Raw genomic sequence first — 20182 nt, 5'->3', positions numbered from 1 at the left:
TCCAGCTCAAGCTCCAGGTCCCTAACACGGTTTTTGAGGAGCTGGAGTTGGGTGCACTTCCCACAGATGAAATCAGCAGGGACACTGACGGCGTCCCACACCTCAAACATTCTGCAGGAGGAGCATTGTACTGCCTTCCCTGACATCACCTCTAGATTTAAAAAAAAAACAAGAAAAAGAAAAAGAAAGGAAGAGCTTACCTGATATTACCTCAAACCCTGCTCCCGCTGAAAGTTAAGCAAATTTAAAGGCACTCACTCACCTTCACGACAGGCCCCTGCTCCCGCTTCCCAACCACCGTGGGGTGGGGGGGTTGGTTAGAGGAGGAGGTAGGGTGGGAAACACTCACGAAGTGTTTCGGGTTTAACTGTCACTTGCCAACAGCCCCTCCACAAACCACCATCAACTTAGGCTGACCGCACTGCACGTATGCAAATTTCCCCAGAACAGCTGATCAGTAGCTCTGCTCTGCTGCCCTCTGCTGGATGATTGCCTTCACTCAAACTCCTCGGGTCTCCTTCGCAGATTCACCTTCAACTTAGGCTGACCGCACTGCACGTATGCAAATTTCCCCAGAACAGCTGATCAGTAGCTCTGCTCTGCTGCCCTCTGCTGGATGATTGCCTTCACTCAAACTCCTCGGGTCTCCTTCGCAGATTCACCTTCAACTTAGGCTGACCGCACTGCACGTATGCAAATTTCCCCAGAACAGCTGATCAGTAGCTCTGCTCTGCTGCCCTCTGCTGGATGATTGCCTTCACTCAAACTCCTCGGGTCTCCTTCGCAGATTCACCTTCAACTTAGGCTGACCGCACTGCACGTATGCAAATTTCCCCAGAACAGCTGATCAGTAGCTCTGCTCTGCTGCCCTCTGCTGGATGATTGCCTTCACTCAAACTCCTCGGGTCTCCTTCGCAGATTCACCTTCAACTTAGGCTGACCGCACTGCACGTATGCAAATTTCCCCAGAACAGCTGATCAGTAGCTCTGCTCTGCTGCCCTCTGCTGGATGATTGCCTTCACTCAAACTCCTCGGGTCTCCTTCGCAGACTCACCTTCAACTTAGGCTGACCGCACTGCACGTATGCAAATTTCCCCAGAACAGCTGATCAGTAGCTCTGCTCTGCTGCCCTCTGCTGGATGATTGCCTTCACTCAAACTCCTCGGGTCTCCTTCGCAGATTCACCTTCAACTTAGGCTGACCGCACTGCACGTAGGAAATTTCCCCAGAACAGCTGATCAGTAGCTCTGCTCTGCTGCCCTCTGCTGGATGAACGCCTTCACTCAAACTCCTCGGGTCTCCTTCGCAGACTCACCTTCAACTTAGGCTGACCGCACTGCACGTATGCAAATTTCCCCAGAACAGCTGATCAGTAGCTCTGCTCTGCTGCCCTCTGCTGGATGATTGCCTTCACTCAAACTCCTCGGGTCTCCTTCGCAGATTCACCTTCAACTTAGGCTGACCGCACTGCACGTAGGAAATTTCCCCAGAACAGCTGATCAGTAGCTCTGCTCTGCTGCCCTCTGCTGGATGAACGCCTTCACTCAAACTCCTCGGGTCTCCTTCGCAGATTCACCTTCAACTTAGGCTGACCGCACTGCACGTATGCAAATTTCCCCAGAACAGCTGATCAGTAGCTCTGCTCTGCTGCCCTCTGCTAGAGACCAACTGGAGAACAGGCCATCCTAGATTGGGTACTGTGTAATGAGAACGGAATTATTGGATATCTAGTTGTGCGAGACCACTTGGAATGAATGACCATAATAATGATTGAATTTGGATTGGATTTTGTTTATTGTCACGTGTACCATGGTACAGTGAAAAGTATTTTTATGCGAGCAGCTCAACAGATCATTAAGTACATGAAAAGAAAAGGGAATAAAAGGGCAACACAAGGTCCACAATGTAAGTACATAACACCAGCATCGGGTGAAGCATACAGGGTGTAGTGTTAATGAGGTCAGTCCATAAGAGGGTCGTTTCGGAGTCTGGTAACTGGGGAAGAAGCTGTTTTGCGTCTGCTCGTTCTCAGACTTTTGTATCTCTTGCACGATGGAAGAAGTTAGAAAAGTAAGCCAGGCAGCGGGAGGTGTAGATGGAGTCAATGGATGGGAGGCAGGTTTGTGTGATGGACTGGGAGGTGTTCACGACTCTCTGAAGTTTCTTGCGGTCCTGGGCCGAGCAGTTGCCATACCAGGCTGTGATGCAGCCCGATAGGGTGCCTTCTGTGGTGCATCTGTAAAAGTTGGTAAGAGTTAATGTGGACATACCAAATTTCCTTAGTTTCCTGAGGAAGTATAGGCGTTGTTATGCTTTCTTGGTGGTAGCGTCGATGTGGGTGGACCAAGACACATTTTTGGAGATGTGCACCCCTCGGAATTTGAAACTGCTAACCATCTGGGGCCTCACGGTAGCATGGTGGTTAGCATCAATGCTTCACAGCTCCAGGGTCCCAGGTTCGATTCCCGGCTGGGTCACTGTCTGTGTGGAGTCTGCACGTCCTCCCCGTGTGTGCGTGGGTTTCCTCCGGGTGCTCCGGTTTCCTCCCACAGTCCAAAGATGTGCGGGTTAGGTGGATTGGCCATGCTAAATTGCCCGTAGTGTAAGGTTAATGGGGGGATTGTTGGGTTACGGGTATACGGGTTACGTGGGGTGATCATTGTTCGGCACAACATCGAGGGCCGAAGGGCCTGTTCTGTGCTGTACTGTTCTATGTTCTATGTTCTATCTCCACCTCGGCCCCATTGATTCTGACAGGGGTGTGTACAGTACTTTGCTTTCTGAAGTCAATGACCAGCTCCATCCCTCAAGGCTGGCATTGAGGGATAGATTGTTGTCGCTGCACCACTCCACTAGGTTCTCCAGCTCCCTCCTGTATTCTGACTCGTCGTTATTCGAGATCCAGCCCACTATGGTTGCATCATAAGCAAACTCGTAGATGGCACTGGAACCAAATTTTGCCAAGAAATTTCCATCAAGGTGGAGAGTGATGTAGTTGATTCTGAGACTAGGATCCTGAAACTTAATAAAGGAAATTATGATGATATGAAGCGTGATTTGGCCAAGGTAGATTGGGAAATTTTACTGAAAGGGATGACAGTGGGTAGGCAATGGCAAACATTCAAGGAGCGCATGGGGAAACAGCAACAATTGTTCATTCCTGTCTAGCGCAAAAGTAAAATGTGAAAGGTGGCCAAACTATGACTTATAAAGGAAATTAAAGATAGTATTAGAAGCATACAAATTGTCAAATTGGCAGCAGAGTGGCACAGTGGTTAGCACTGCAATCACAGCGGTTAGCACTGCTGCCTCGCAGCTCCAATTCCGGCTTTGGGTCAGTGTGTGGAGCTTGCACTTTCTCAGTGTGTCTGTGTGGGTTTCCTCTGGGTGCTGTGGTTACTGCCCACAGTCCAAAGATGTGCAGGTTAGGTGGATTGGCCATGATAAACTGCCCCTTAATGTCCAAGGATGAGCAGGTTAGGTGAGGTGATGCAGTGGACGGAGGAGTGTGTCCTTTCAGAGTACTGTCTGTCAATGTATTAACATGTCTCCAGCAGCTTGATGTGATGCATCTAGTGTGTGGGTGGTGAAGAGAAGCATGTTTCACGTTTATGTGCACTAAGCTGCATCTCATTTTCAGCCCACACCGTTGACTAACACCAATACAAAGAGAGCCAAAAGTATAACGGTCCTCCATTGACAAGTCCTCAGCTGTGTCACCTCGAGGAGGCAGATGGAAATTGGATTCCTCATGGCACCTGGCTAATATTAGTTAAGACAATGGCATAGTGGTATTGTCACTGGACTAGTAAACCAGAGACCCAGGATAATACATCTGGGGACGTGGGTTCAAATCCCACCATGGCAGATCATGGAATTTTAAAAATATCTGGAATTAAAATTCTAATGATGATCATGAAATCACTGTCGATTGTTGTAAAAAAAACTCATCTGATTCACTAAAGTCCTTTAGGGAAGGAGAATCTACTAGCCTTACTTGGTCTGCTCTACATGTGACTCCAGCAATGTGGTTGACTCTTAAATGTCCTCTGAAATGGCTCAACAAGCCAGTCAAATGTAGAACATAGAACATAGAACAGTACAGCACAGAACAGGCCCTTCGGCCCTCAATGTTGTGCCGAGCCATGATCACCCTACTCAAACCCACGTATCCACCCTATACCCGTAACCCAACAACCCCCCCCCCCCCGCTTAACCTTACTTTTATTAGGACACTACGGGCAATTTAGCATGGCCAATCCACCTAACCCGCACATCTTTGGACTGTGGGAGGAAACCGGAGCACCCGGAGGAAACCCACGCACACAGGGGGAGGACGTGCAGACTCCACACAGACAGTGACCCAGCCGGGAATCGAACCTGGGACCCTGGAGCTGTGAAGCATTTATGCTAACCACCATGCTACCCTGCTGCCCAATGTATTCAACTACTACAAAAAAAAGAAATAAAAACTTCCTCCCAAATAGTGCTGGTGGTGTATCTACACCTGAGGAACTGCAGCGGTTCAAGAAGGCAGCTCACCACCACCTTAAGGACAACTAAGGATGGGCAATAAATGCTGGCCTAACCAGCGACGTCCACATCCTGTATAATGAACAAAACCATAGTTTGTAATCTGGTATCCCATTTAAAAGGCCCCAGCACACACACACATGCGCACAATACACAAACAAATAGGGAGTGACTGTCTGAAACGACTTCTCCGTATTGTTGCGAGCGGGAATTGACACCAACACACACACATCAACACACACGGGAGCATCCTTTCCAACCGATCCTCACAAGACAACCTGCTCATTCCAGGTATCAATCTAGTAAACCTCCTCTGAACCTATACCCTGTATAACTGCAGGAGATAAAAAACAAAATTTCTTCAACTGGACTGAACAGGAATTCCAACAGATGCAGAAGCAAAATGGATCATACTTCAAGATACAATATGGTACTCTCAACATATTGGAAGCAAGAGCGAAAAATGTTGATTCATTTCAGGCCTGTCATTGAGGCGGAGTGTCCGCTCTCATTAATTAAAAGAGAGGTCCAAGCGGGAAGACTCAATGCCCAAGAACCATTTGAATGAAGGTCAGACAGGCTGCTAGAAAGTGCATTGATTACTACTGGTTGCAACTTACAAATACAGAAGCAGGAGTAGGCCGTTCAGCACCTTCAGTCTGCTCCGCCATTCAACTAGATCAGTCATTTTCAAACTCGTGACCCACGGCAGGTGTCGGGAAGGTCGCAGAGCGATTGGTCGTAGCGCTCACAATCACATGAAGAAGTGCCCAACAGTGGCGATTGGCTTTTAAAAATGCCGGCCACGGCCACCTTTCAGGAATGTCTGCCGCCCCTTCTAAGCCGGATCGAGCAGTGCGCAGACCCAGAGCCCAGCGGGGCAGACTGCCTCCTCCTGACGTTATTACACTGTCCCAGTTCCAGACTTTAAAAAAATGTTTTTTAACATCGATTGAGTCATCCCACCAGAAGTGGCGGCAGAGAGCAGGTACGCTGATGTCATGTGCTCTGGGGCCAAAATCACAGAGCTGCCAGCAAGCAAGCAACAGGACTGTGTGAAGAACTGAAGGTGGATCAAAGAAAGAAAGGGCCAGAGACACAAACAGGTCAGGATCTCACAATTGAATCTGCTGGAGAGAGCTTCTCAGACAGGGCAAAGCAGTGCTGGTGTGAGCTGTACCCAGAGATCCAGGGTCTCTGGTGAACAAAGAGTGAAGAAACAGCTGAAATTGGGAACAAAGCAGGAGAAAGATGATTTCTTGAGGTGTGGCTTTGTTAATTGTCCCAATACTAATCAGGATGTAACCCCCACCCCCTTGTGCTTCTTATGCAGGGAGATACTGGTAAATAAAAGATTAAAACCCTCAAAATGCCAAAGGCATTTGAAGACTAAACATGGCAAGTTCAAGGACAAACCTCTTGATTTTTTTTCAAAGGATGCAGCGAGAACTTAAATCGTCACAAGTCCTTAGCAGAAATGTAACATTGAATGACAAAGCAAGTGAGATCATAAGGACCAAGCAGGCTCACCTGTCGCATTAAAGGGTAGCAATAGTGGTATGTCACAAAGGACAGTCGGCGTGGGCCCCAAAGGTCAGTCAGTTAGCATGGCTAGTGAAGGTCAGTCGGTTGGCATGGCTCGCGAAGGACGGCTGGCATGGCTCATGATGGTCAGCCGGTGGTAAAAGTGGGTTCCGGGAAAGAAAGTTTGAAAAACACTGAACTAGATCGTGCCTGATCTTCTACCTCAGCGGCATCGTCCTGCATTATCCCTGTATCCCTTGATATCATTTGATTCTAGAAATCTATCGAACTCTGCTTCAATGCTGAGCCTCCAATTTTGCGTAGAGAATTCCCAAGATGACTGAGTGACTGAAGAACTTCCTCCTCATCTCAGTCCTAAATGGCCTACCTTTTATTCTGTGAGGGAGGTCGAACTCAGTGGGCCTGGAGGTCTGGAGTGTATCTGCTTCAGTGCACGGAGTATAACAGGTAAGACAGATGAACTGAAAGCCTTGATCTATGCTCAGAACCTGGATGTGATTGCTGTAACGGAGACGGAGGGTGGCATGTGGCACAGTGGATAGCACTGGGACTGCGACGCCGAGGACCCGGGTTCAAATCCCAGCTCTGGCTCACTGTCCATGTGGAGTTTGCACATTCTCCACATGTCTGCGGGGGTTTCACCCCCATGACCCAAAGGTGTGCAGGTTAGGTGGATTGGCAATGCTAAATTGCCCCTCAAGTGGAACAAAAATAATTGGTTACTCTAAATTTATTTTTTTAAAAGGGACAGGACTGGCAGCTAAATATTCCAGGATATAGGTGTTTTGGCGAGACAGGAAGGTAAAAAAAAAGAGGTGAGAGAGTGGCAATACTGGTGAGAGAACATATTACAGCTGTACAGAGGGAGGACACCATGGAAGAATCAAGTAACGAGGCACTGTGGGAAGAACTCAGAAACAGGAAGGGGGGCAGTCACTATGATGGGGGTGTACCTCAGGTCTCCCAACAGCCCATGGGAAGTTGAAGAAGATATGTAAACAGATTCTGGATAGATGTAGAAATAATAGGGTTGTTGTAGTGGGAGACTTTAATTTTCCTCATATTGACTGGAATTCCCAAAGGGCTAGGGGTCTGGATGGTGCGGAATTTGGTAAGTGTGTCCAAGAAGGATTTTTGCAACAATATGTGGATAGTCCGACTAGAGAGGGGGCTATACTGGACCTAATACTAGGGAACGAGCCCAGCCAGATCACCAAAGTTGCAGTGGGGGAACATGTGGCAAACAATGGCCACAATTAGTTAACTTTCAGATACTCATGGAAAAGGGCGAGTGTTGTCCCAGAGTTAAGGTGTAAATTGGGGGAAGGCTAACTACAACCAGATTAGACATGATTTGAAGGCTGTTGTTTGGGAGAGGCTGTTTAAGGGTAAACCCACATTTGGCATGTGGGAGTCTTTTAAGGAGCAGTTGATGGGAGTGCAGGACAGGCATGTGCCAGTAAAAAGCTGACTGAGAACACCCAAACTGCAAATCTACCAAGCCAGTTTCCTCGGGGCATTCCTCTACAATGGCGAGACCTAGACAGCATATTCTAGGCAGGAGAAAAGACTGCAGAGATTCCATCTCGGCTCTCTGACATACCCATGGTGTTTTGTGGCAGGAACCCAGATGTCCTGGAGTCTATAAATTCCACCAGCATACACTCATTGTTAATCTTTTTTTTTAAAACAATTTTTATTGAAATTTTTCGATACAAACATTTACCCCTATTACATTTTAAATTATAACACCACAAATCCCGCCTGGAAAATCCTCCCCACGCCCTCCCCCGCGCGCCCCCCCCCCCCCCCCCCCCCCGTCCCCCCCCCCCCCCCCCCCGTGCACCCCCCCCACCCTCCCTCCCCCCCCCCCCCGCGCACCCCCCCCACCCTCCCTCCCCCCCCCCCCGCGCACCCCCCCCACCCTCCCTCCCCCCCCCCCCCCCCCCCCCCCCCCGCGCTATCAGTCTAGCAACCAAACCGTTTTTCCCTTTCTGCCGATGGCCTCGGGCAGTCATTGCCCGCGACCCCCCGCTGACGTGCTCCCTTCGTGCTATCCCCCCCCCCCCCCCCCCTCCCTTCCCCCCCCTCCCTCCCCCTTTTCTCCCCGGGTTGCTGCTGTTTCGGCCTCCAGTTCCTATCTCTGATCCAGAAAGTCAAGAAAGGGCTGCCACCGCCGGAAGAACCCCTGTACCGACCCCCTCAGGGCAAATTTGATTCTTTCCAATTGGATGAAGCTTGCCATGTCGTTTAACCAGGTGTTAACACTTGGTGGCCTTGTGTCCCTCCACTGAATCAAGATCCTTCTCCGAGCTACCAAGGACGCAAAGGCCAATATTCCGGCCTCCCTTGCCTCCTGTACTCCTGGCTCCACCCCAACCCCAAAAATCGCTAGCCCCCACCCTGGTTTGACCCTGGTTCCCACCACTCTCGATACCGTCCCCGCCACCCCCTCCCAGAACTCTTCCAGTGCCGGACACATCCAGAACATATGTACATGGTTCGCAGGGCTTCCCGAACACCTAACACACCTGTCCTCCCCCCCAAAGAACCGACTCATCCTAGTCCCCGTCATATGGGCTCTGTGCAGCACCTTAAATTGGATGAGGCCCAACCTTGCGCACGACGACGACGAATTGACCCTCTCTAGGACTCATTGTTAATCTAACGATGTCTGCACTGGCTCAGCCATTAATTGGATGGATGACAAACACAGACCCAAACCCAAAACCGTTCTGTGCAAGGAATTGGTCACTGGGTCACAACCTCCTGGGTGCACCTTCTCATCCCACTATCTCTGCAGCGAATGAAGCAGAGTCGGCAATGCCAGGGTCGGGTTCCTGAGCCACACAAAGTGATATTTAATACAGAGTTGATCACCATGACACAAACCTTGTCTTACGAGATGGAAGGCGATTACCAATGTTTCAATATTCAAAACAGGTAAGTACATTCTTTACATTAGCCATTTTATTGGAAAAGGAAAAACCTATTAGCTTCATTGATGTTGTAATCAGAAGTCGTTTAAGTTTTATTTATAAAAACAAATGTTTTTACCCACGGTTTGATGTCCGTGAACAGCTATGTGCACTGGATCGGACCTTCATGTAGTTTCTCTCATGTTCTACTTGTCGAATTTGAGCCTCAAGTTTTGAAACAACCCTGAAATGCAAGTATAAACAATTTTACCACCAGTAAAATAAAATAATTTAGCATACATTAATATTCAATTAACCAAAACCCACTCTAAAAAGCTGTGCTAGTTCTGTGATATTTCAACGTCACCTTTTTTTTTTAAGCGAGATCAGTAACCAGGAGGCTGTTGGAAAGGTAAGTTTTCCTATTTTAAAAACTTACCTTGCAGGAGCTGTGCGTGGGAGGAGCTGAGCGGTCGAATTGCGCTCTGGGAAGGTGAGTGAACTGATATATTTGGGCAGCGGCTAAACTCGAGACACTATACGTGTAGTGTCTCCCACCCGCCCTCCTCCTCTAACTGTGGTGATAAGGAGCAGCCGCCTTCAGATTTTCGGCGGGAGCAGTAACCAGGGGTCTATTGGAAAGGTAAGTTTACCTCTTTAAAACTTTAAAAACTTACCTTGAAGAGTGACATCACAGCAACGCAGTGACCTGATTGGCTGGTAAGGAAAGTGCTCCAATTAGCAGTAGCTGGGAGAAATATAACTCTTCATGTGTCGGTGAGTATTTTGATTGGTAAGTTAAAATCTTTATTCCTTTCACTTATTAATTATTTTATTTGTAGTCAGTTAAGGTAAAGGGTCAAAATGCCAGGAGATCCCAGACCCGTGTTATGCTCCTCATGCTCAATGTGGGAGTTCAGGGACGCGACCGATGCCCCTGACTCCTTCATGTGCGGGAAGTGTGTCCAGCTGCATCTCCTGTTAGACTGCATGACGTCTCTGGAGCTGCGGATGGACTCACTTTGGAGCATCCGTGATGCTGAGGAGGTCGTGGATAGCACGTTCAGTGAGTTGGTCACACCGCAGATTAGGATTGTTGAGGGAGACAGGAAATGGGTGACCAAAAGGCAGAGAAAGAGCAGGAAGGCAGTGCAGGTGTCCCCTGCGGTCATCTCCCTCCAAAACAAGTATACTATTTTGGATACTGTTGGGGGAAATGACTCACCAGGGGAAGGCAGTAGTAGCCCAGCTCATGGCACCATGGCTGGCTTTGCTGCACAGAAGGGCGGGAAAAAGACTGGCAGGGCTATAGTCATAGGGGATTCAATCGTAAGGGGAGTAGACAGGCACTTCTGTGGTCGAAAACGAGACTCCTGAATGGTATGTTGCCTCCCGGGTGCACGGGTCAGGGATGTCTCAGATCGGCTGCAGGACATACATAGAACATAGAACAGTACAGCACAGAACAGGCCCTTCGGCCCTCGATGTTGTGCCGAGCAATGATCACCCTACTCAAACCCACGTATCCACCCTATACCCGTAACCCAACAACCCCCCCTCCCAGTAACCTTACTTTTTAGGACACTACGGGCAATTTAGCATGGCCAATCCACCTAACCCGCACATCTTTGGACTGTGGGAGGAAACCGGAGCACCCGGAGGAAACCCACGCACACACGGGGAGGACGTGCAGACTCCGCACAGGCAGTGACCCAGCCGGGAACCGAACCTGGGACTCTGGAGCTGTGAAGCATTTATGCTAACCACCATGCTACCGTGCTGCCCTACTGCCATACTGAAGGGGGAGGGTGAACAGCCAGTTGTCGTGTGCATATAGCCACCAACGATATAGGTAAAAAACGGGATGAGGTCCAACAATCAGAATTTAGGGAGTTAGGAGATAAGTTAAAAAGTAGGACCTCAAAGGTAGTAATCTCAGGATTGCTACCAGTGCCACGAGACAGTCAGAGTAGAAATTCAAGAATAGTCAGAATGAATACGTGGCTTGAGAGATGGTGCAGGAGGGAGGGGGTTCAGATTTTTGGGACATTGGAACCGGTTCTGGGGGCGGTGGGACCATTACAAACCGGATGGTCTACACCTGGGCAGGACTGGAACCAATGTCCTAAGGGGTGCTTTTGCTAAAACTGTTGGGAAGGTTTTAAACTAATGTGGCAGGGGGATGGGAACCAGATTAGGAAGTTAGAGGTCAGTAAAGAGGCATCAACTAAAGCCAGTAAGGTACTAGATAATAAACTCAATGTGACTAAGGGGAAGAGTAGACAGGGAAGAGATGATGAACGCAAAGGGACAGGTGGTCTGAGGTGCATTTGTTTTAATGCGAGAAGTGTAGCAGGTAAGGCAGATGAATTTAGGTCTTGGATTAGTACCTGGGAATATGCTGTTATTGGTGTTACTGAGACTTAGAACATAAGAACATAAGAACATAAGAACTAGGAGCAGGAGTAGGCCATCTGGCCCCTCGAGCCTGCTCCGCCATTCAATTAGATCATGGCTGATCTTTTGTGGACTCAGCTCCACTTTCCGGCCCGAACACCATAGCCCTTAATCCCTTTATTCTTCAAAAAACTATCTATCTTTACCTTAAAAACATGTAATGAAGGAGCCTCAACTGCTTCACTGGGCAAGGAATTCCATAGATTCACAACCCTTTGGGTGAAGAAGTTCCTCCTAAACTCAGTCCTAAATCTACTTCCCCTTATTTTGAGGCTATGCCCCCTAGTTCTGCTGTCACCCGCCAGTGGAAACAACCTGCCCGCATCTATCCTATCTATTCCCTTCATAATTTTAAATGTTTCTATAAGATCCCCCCTCATCCTTCTAAATTCCAACGAGTACAGTCCCAGTCTACTCAACCTCTCCTTATAATCCAACCCCTTCAGCTCTGGGATTAACCTAGTGAATCTCCTCTGCACACCCTCCAGTGCCAGTACGTCCTTTCTCAAGTAAGGAGACCAAAATTGAACACAATACTCCAGGTGTGGCCGCACTAACACCTTATACAATTGCAGCATAACCTCCCTAGTCTTAAACTCCATCCCTCTAGCAATGAAGGACAAAATTCCATTTGCCTTCTTAATCACCTGTTGCACTTGTAAACCAACCTTCTGTGACTCATGCACTAGCACACCCAGGTCTCTCTGAACAGCGGCATGCTTTAATATTTTATCGTTTAAATAATAATCCCGTTTGCTGTTATTCCTACCAAAATGGATAACCTCACATTTGTCAACATTGTATTCCATCTGCCAGACCCGAGCCCATTCACTTAACCTATCCAAATCCCTCTGCAGACTTCCAGTATCCTCTGCACTTTTCGCTTTACCACTCATCTTAGTGTCATCTGCAAACTTGGACACATTGCCCTTGGTCCCCAACTCCAAATCATCAATGTAAATTGTGAACAATTGTGGACCCAACACGGATCCCTGAGGGACACCACTAGCTACTGATTGCCAACCAGAGAAACACCCATTTATCCCAACTCTTTGCTTTCTATTAATTAACCAATCCTCTATCCATGCTACTACTTTAACCTTAATGCCATGCATCTTTATCTTATGCAGCAACCTTTTGTGTGGCACCTTGTCAAAGGCTTTCTGGAAATCCAGATATACCACATCCATCGGCTCCCCGTTATCTACTGCACTGGTAATGTCCTCAAAAAATTCCACTAAATTAGTTAGGCATGACCTGCCTTTAACAAACCCATGCTGCGTCTGCCCAATGGGACAATTTCTATCCAGATGCCTCGCAATTTCTTCCTTGATGATAGATTCCAGCATCTTCCCTATTACCGAAGTTAAACTCACTGGCCTATAATTTCCTGCTTTCTGCCTACCTCCTTTTTTAAACAGTGGCGTCATGTTTGCTAATTTCCAATCCACCGGGACCACCCCAGAGTCTAGTGAATTTCGGTAAATTATCACTAGTGCATCTGCAATTTCCCTAGCCATCTCTTTTAGCACTCTGGGATGCATTCCATCAGGGCCAGGAGACTTGTCTACCTTTAGCCCCATTAGCTTGCCCATCACTCCCTCCTTAGTGATAACAATCCTCTCAAGATCCTCACCTGTCATAGCCTCATTTCTATCAGTCGCTGGCATGTTATTTGTGTCTTCCACTGTGAAGACCGACCCAAAAAACCTGTTCAGTTCCTCAGCCATTTCCTCATTTCCCATTATTAAAACTCCCTTCTCATCCTCTAAAGGACCAATATTTACCTTAGCCACTCTTTTTTGTCTTATATATTTGTAAAAACTTTTACTGTCTGTTTTTATATTCTGAGCAAGTTTACTCTCATACTCTATCTTACTCTTCTTTATAGCTTTTTTAGTAGCTTTCTGTTGCCCCCTAAAGATTTCCCAGTCCTCTAATCTCCCAGCAATCTTTGCCACTTTATATGCTTTTTCCTTCAATTTGATACTCTCCCTTATTTCCTTAGATATCCACGGTTGACTTGGTTGAGGGAAGGGCAGGACTGGCAACTGAATATCCCAGGGTATAGATGCTTCAGGAGGGATAGAGAGGGAGGTAGAAGGGGTGGAGGAGTTGCATTACTAGTCAGAGATGATATCACAGCTGTGATTAAGGAGGACACTATGGAGGATTCGAGCACTGAGGCAATATGGGAAGAGCTAAGAAATAGGAGGGGTGCAGTAACATTGCTGGGACTTTACTACAGGCCTCCCAAAAGCAAGCATGAAGTAGAGGTACAAATATGCAGACAGATTATAGAAAAATGTAGGAGCAATAGGGTGGTTGTGATGGGAGATTTTAACTTCCCCAACATTGAATGGGACTCGAGTAGTGTTGGAGGCGTAGATGGAGCAGAGTTTGTAAGGAGCATCCAGGAGAATTTTTGAGAGCAGTATGTCAATAGTCCAACTCGGAAAGGGGCCATACTGGACCTGGTATTGGGGAATGATCCCGACCAGGTGGTTGAAGTTTCAGTCGGTGATTACTTTGGGAATAGCGATCACAATTCCGTAAGTTTCAGAATACCCATGGACAAAGACGAGAGTGGTCCGAAAGGAAGAGTGATAAATTGGGGAAAGGCCAAAATTCTCTGAACAAAATTTGGCAGGAGCTAGGGAATGTGGACTGGGAGCAGCTGTTTAAGGGTAAATCCACATTTGAAATGTGGGAGTCTTTTAAGGAAAGGTTGATTAGAGTGCAGGACAGACATGTCCCTGTGAAAATGAGGGATAGAAATGGCAAGGTTAGGGAACCATGGATGACGGGTGGAATTGAGAGACTAGCTAAGATGAAAAAAGGAAGCATACATAAGATCGAGGCAACTCAAAACTGATGAAGCTTTGGAGGAATATCGGGAAAGTAGGACGAATCTCAAACACGCAATAAAGAGGGCTAAAAGGGGTCATGAAATATCTTTGGCTAACAGGGTGAAGGAAAACCCCAAAGCCTTTTATTCGTATATAAGGAGCAAGAGGGTAACTAGAGAAAGGATTGGCCCACTCAAAGACAAAAGAGAGAATTTATGCGTGGAGTCAGATGAAATGAATGAGATTCTTAATGAGTACTTTGCATCAGTATTCACAAAGGAGAGGGACATGATGGATGTTGAGGCTAGGGATGGATGTTTAAATACTCTCGGTCAAGTCGTCATACGGAAGGGGGAGGTTTTGGGTATTTTAAAAGACATTAAAGTGGACATGTCCCCAGGACTGGATGGGATCTATCCCAGGTTACTGAGGGAAGCGTGTGTCGAAATAGCTGGGGCCTTAACAGATATCTTTGCAGCATCCTTGAGCACGGGTGAGGTCCCGGAGGACTGGAGAATTGCTAATGTTGTCCCTTTGTTTAAGAAGGGTAGCAGGGATAATCCAGGGAATTATAGACCTGTGAGCTTGACGTCAGTGGTAGGCAAACTGTTGGAGAAGATACTGAGGGATAGGATCTATTCACATTTGGAAGAAAATAGACTTATCAGTGATAGGCAGCATGGTTTTATGCAGGGAAGGTCATGTCTTACAAACCTAATAGAATTCTTTGAGGAAGTGACAAAGTTAATTGATGAGGGAAGGGCTGTAGATGTCATATACATGGACTTCAGTAAGGCGTTTGATAAGGTTTCCCATGGCAGGTTGATGGAAAAAGTGAAGTCGTATGGGGTTCAGGGTGTACTAGCTAGATGGATAAAGAACTGGCTGGGCAACAGGAGACAGAGTAGTGGTGGAAGGGAGTGTCTCAAAATGGAGAAAGGTGACTAGTGGTGTTCCACAGGGATCCGTGCTCGGACCACTGTTGTTTGTGATATACATAAATGATCTGGAGGAAGGTATAGGTGGTCTGATTAGCAAGTTTTCAGATGATACTAAGATTGGTGGAGTTGCAAATAGCGAGGAGGACTGTCAGAGAATACAGCAAAATATAGATAGATTGGAGAGTTGGGCAGAGAAATGGCAGATGGAGTTCAATCCAGGCAAATGCGAGGTGATGCATTTTGGAAGATCTAATTCAAGAGCGGACTATATGGTCAATGGAAGAGTCCTGGGGAAAATTGATGTAGAGAGATCTGGGAGTTCAGGTCCATTGTACCCTGAAAGTGGCAACGCAGGTTGATAGAGTGGTCAAGAAAGCATACAGCATGCTTGCCTTCATCGGACGGGGTATTGAGTACAAGAGTCGGCAGGTCATGTTACAGGACTTTGGTTAGGCCACATTTGGAATACTGCATGCAGTTCTGGTCGCCACATTACCAGAAGGATGTGGATGTTTTAGAGAGGGTGCAGAGGAGGTTCACCAGGATGTTGCCTGGTATGGAGGATACTAGCTATGAAGAAAGGTTGAGTAGATTTGGATTGTTTTCGTTGGAAAGACGGAGATTGAGGGAGGATCTGATTGAGGTCTACAAAATTATAAGAGGTATGGACAGGATGGATAGCAACAAGCTTTTTCCAAGATTGGGGGTGTCAATTACAAGGGGTCACGATTTCAAGGTGAGAGGGGAAAGTTTAAGGGAGATGTGCGTGGAAAGTTTTTTTACGCAGAGGGTGGTGGGTGCCTGGAATGCTTTGCCGGCGGAGGTGGTAGGGGCGGGCACGATAGCATCATTTAAGGTGCATCTGAACAGATATATGAACGGGCGGGGAACAGAGGGAAGTAGACCTTGGAAAATAGGGGACGGGTTTAGATGAAGGATCTGGATCGGCGCAGGCTGGGAGGGCCGAAGGGCCTGTTCCTGTGCTGTAATTTTCTTTGTTCTTTGTAAAACCCACTCTCAAAAGCTATGTTAGTTCTGTGATATTTCAAAGTCACAGACCTGAAATATCAACTTTCCCTCTCCATAGGCTAGGCATGATGATGTTTCCAGCTTTTTCTGTTTTTACTTCAAAATTACATATTCAAATGTACATTAGTCTTTGATGTAATGTTTACGAGCCAACAAACTGACCATCAGGAACTACTCAAAAGCAGGTGTGCTGATGATGCCCTCGCAAATGTGAAGTGCTCGACCTCTGCCCTGCCTCCTGATTCACACAGTAAGAAGTCTTACAACACCAGGTTAAAGTCCAAAGGATTTATTTGGAATCACGAGCTTTCGGAGCGTAGCTCCTTCATCAGGTGAGTGAAGAGGTGGGTTACACAAATACAGCATACACAGACAAAGCCAGTGATGCAAGATGATACTTTGAATGCGAGTCTTTGCAGGCAATTCAGTCTTTACAGGTTCAGACGGTGCGACTGGAGAGGAGGGATAATCACAGGTTAAAGACCATCAAAGAAAGTCACCTCAGCACTTCGCTTTACTGCAAACCCACGGATAACCTCATGAAACTCCACTCCTCCATCTTCCACCCTAAACACATTAAAAGAAGCCATCCCCTTTGGACAAGCCCTCCATATACACAGGATCTGCTCAGATGAGGAGGAATGTAACAGACATCTTCAAACACGGAAAGACACCCTCGTAAGAACGAGATCTGGCGCTCGACTCATCGATTGACAGTTCCAATGCGCCACAGCAAATAAACCGCGCCAACCTCCTCAGAAGACAAACACAGGACGCAACTAACAGAGTACCCTTCATCGTCCAGTACTTCCCCGGAGCGGAGAAACTACATCTTCTTCGGAGCCTTCAACACGTCATCGATGAAGACGAACAAAGACCATCCCCACACCCCCACTATTCGCCTTCAAACAACCGCACAACCTCAAACAGATCATTGTTTGCAGCAAACTACCCAGCCTTCAGGACAATAGCGACCACAACACCACAAAACCCTGGCATGGCAACCTCTGCAAGACATGCCAGATCATCGACATGGATACCACCATTACACGCGAGAACACCACCCACCAGGTACGCAGTGTGACTCGGCCAACGTTGTCTACCTCATCTGCTGCAGGAAAGGATGTCCCGAGGCATGGTACATTGCAGAGACCATGCAGATGCTCACCAGGCAGGAATGTTCCCTTCCTGTCGGGGAACACTTCAGCAGTCAAGGGCATTCAGCCTCTGATCTTCAAGTAAGCGTTCTCCAAGGCGGCCTTCAGGATGCACCTCAACGCAAAATCGCCGAGCAGAAGCTGACGCCAAGTTCCGCACACATGGGTACGGCCTCAACCGGGATCTTGGATTCATGTCTCACTACATTTAACTCCATCATCTGGCCTGGGCTTGCGAAATCCTACCAACTGTCCTGGCTTGAGACAATTCATACCTCTTTAACCTGTGATTATCCCTCTCTCCAGTCACACTGTCTGGACCTGTAAAGACTTAATTACCTGCAAATACTCACATTCAAAGTATCATCTTGCATCACTGGCTTTGTCTGTGTATGCTGTATTTGTGTAACCTACCTCTTCACTCACCTGATGAAGGAGCTACGCTCCGAAAGCTCCTGCTTCCAAATAAACCTGTTGGTGTTGTAAGATTTCTTAGTGTGCCCACCCCAGTCCAACCCCGGTATCTCCACATCCTGATTCACAGCCATGATTAGAACTTTGCTCAGAGTAATACAGACAGGAAGTTGCATAGTTGCAGTTGGACAGCACCTCCAAGCTGCAACACCTATTCTCCTACATTGTTACGTTAAAAATTTGATGTGTCCTCCTTATCTAACCCCATTCACCTTGGTATATTTTTTAAACCAATTAACAAAGTCTCATTTCAAAGAATTTCCAAATTTAGATTGATATCATATTCCATGTTCCACAAGTTGCAACCCTCCATACTGGATGAGTTGAAGCTCCAACTGCAGCCAGAGAACACCCTGCTCTTCCAAGATTTGGTGATACATCAGCATTCGGCCATTAAACTTAAACCAATACTGGTGTTTTAAACTTAAATAAAGGCACAGACAAAGATTTGAAGACCGAGTTACCTTCAGTGGACCAGGAAAATAAGTTAAAGGGTAAACAGTAGCTAGACAGTGCCAGACATTTAAGAAGATGTAGTCCATTGAGAAAGAAGGACTCTACAAAAGGATGCATCATTCGTGGCTAACTAAGTTAAGGATGGTATTGCATTGAAAGAAAAGTCAATGTGTGAAGATTTGTGGTCGGCCAAAGACTGGGAACATTTTAGAAATCAGCAAAGGATAATCATAAAACGAGGGAGAAAATAGGTGTGAGTTAATTAACCAGGGGCTGGTTTAGCACAGTGGGCTAAACAGCTGGCTTGTAATGCAGAACAATGCTAGCAGTGTGAGTTCAATTCCCATACCGGCCTCCCCGAACAGGGACCGGAATGCGGCGACTAGGGGCTTTTCACAGTAACTTCATTGAAGCCTTACTTGTGAAATTAAATGATTATCAGGAAAATAGTATGGGAAAGAAGACACTAGTGGGAGCCACTTAACAGTAACCACAATGTAGGACAGTGTACAAAAAGAAATATTGGACGCTTGTGATGAAGAAACAGTAAAATACATGGGTGACTTTAATCTACATGTAAACTGTGTTAAGAGCATGGCTGATGGCAAACAGCAGCTTATTCCAAATTGCCGACAGTAAACTTTAAATGACAGCCTTCAATTGTAATTTACAATTTGGTTTAGCACAAAGACAGATTTGAAAATCAGAGAATGATGGAAAATCCTAAGTTGTTTTTACAAGTACATTAAGGGTATAACTAGGGAAAGAGTATTAAATATTGGTGGGAAAGCTTGATAGCTTGATCTTGGTTTCGGACAAGGCTCGGCACAACATCGTGGGCTGAAGGGCCTGTTCTCTGCTGTACTGTTCTATGTTCTATTCCCATATGCTTTGTGAAAATTTAAAATAAAATGAATGTTAATTAAATATTAAAGTCAACTAGAAGTAGATTTAACTAAATCAAAGGCTAAACACAATATCCGTAACATTATCCAGTTTCAAACGCCTTTATTTTACTATCTTCAGAGTCAATTCACCCCAAACAACATCTTAAAGGTTTTAAAAACTAGGAACAAAATCCAGTAATAATTACCACTCCAGGCAGTTATATCTTTTGGAGTTGTTCCTGATGTAGGACAAAGCTGGCTGTTCAAGGCAGTCTTTCTTCACAGACACGGCTTGCTGGACGTTAAAACAGCTATTCCTGCTGTGGGCTGAGGTCTCAAAGGACCCTGGCCACGGTTGAGTTGCATCTAATATACAGTTTTCCCCTTTTGATCTTCCCTTATCTGAACTACCTTATTCAGAAGTCAAGCCTTATTACTTTCAGTTTGTGAATCTATCTTTTAGAATGTCAATGCAAAGTTCACATCTTGTCTCCCCCTTTGTACCTCTGAAACCCTTTCCCTGCCCTTTTATGTTCTATTCCCCATTGTTACTAGCTTGCCTTTGGTAAATATCTGTTGGCAGTGTTTTAAGGCTCATCACCATATCAAAAGCACTCGTTCCATTAACCTAACAAAACTGCCATAAAGCAGCTTTTCTCCCCTTTGCCTCACTAATGTCCCGGAGGCAACTTCTGCTGGGGTGGAGATCTACTGCTCTGCCCAGTACCTCGGTCTGGTTGAGGGAGGTTCTACATCTAGAGAAGGTCAGGTACACCGTCCGCCTAAATTTTGTAAAGAACCATTACAAATGAAAAGTATCAATGGGGCTAACACCAAGAAATTATTCTGTGATGACAATGAATTTTGTGGCTTGATCTTTCTCTAATATAAATTTCCCATAGCCAAGTATATACGATCACTTTCAAAACTACATT

The 20182-nt window shown here is 46.6% G+C and overlaps 1 protein-coding gene across 3 annotated transcripts in view; it reads right to left on the bottom strand.

Annotated features, from left to right (window-relative positions):
* LOC119967675 (M-phase phosphoprotein 9) overlaps positions 1–20182 on the bottom strand; it is a 163934-nt gene that overhangs the window by 73062 nt on the left and 70690 nt on the right. For all 3 annotated transcript variants that reach the window (XM_038800708.1, XM_038800537.1, XM_038800623.1), the window contains exon 16: positions 9137–9241. In XM_038800708.1, the coding sequence (XP_038656636.1) occupies positions 9137–9241 (105 nt within the window). The remainder of the gene's footprint in view (positions 1–9136; positions 9242–20182) is intronic.

The sequence above is a fragment of the Scyliorhinus canicula genome, chromosome 1 (assembly GCF_902713615.1).
Source record: "Scyliorhinus canicula chromosome 1, sScyCan1.1, whole genome shotgun sequence".
Lineage (NCBI taxonomy): Eukaryota > Metazoa > Chordata > Chondrichthyes > Carcharhiniformes > Scyliorhinidae > Scyliorhinus > Scyliorhinus canicula.
The sequence above is the reverse complement of the archived record's forward strand: the minus strand, read 5'-3'. Positions and strand labels throughout refer to the sequence as shown.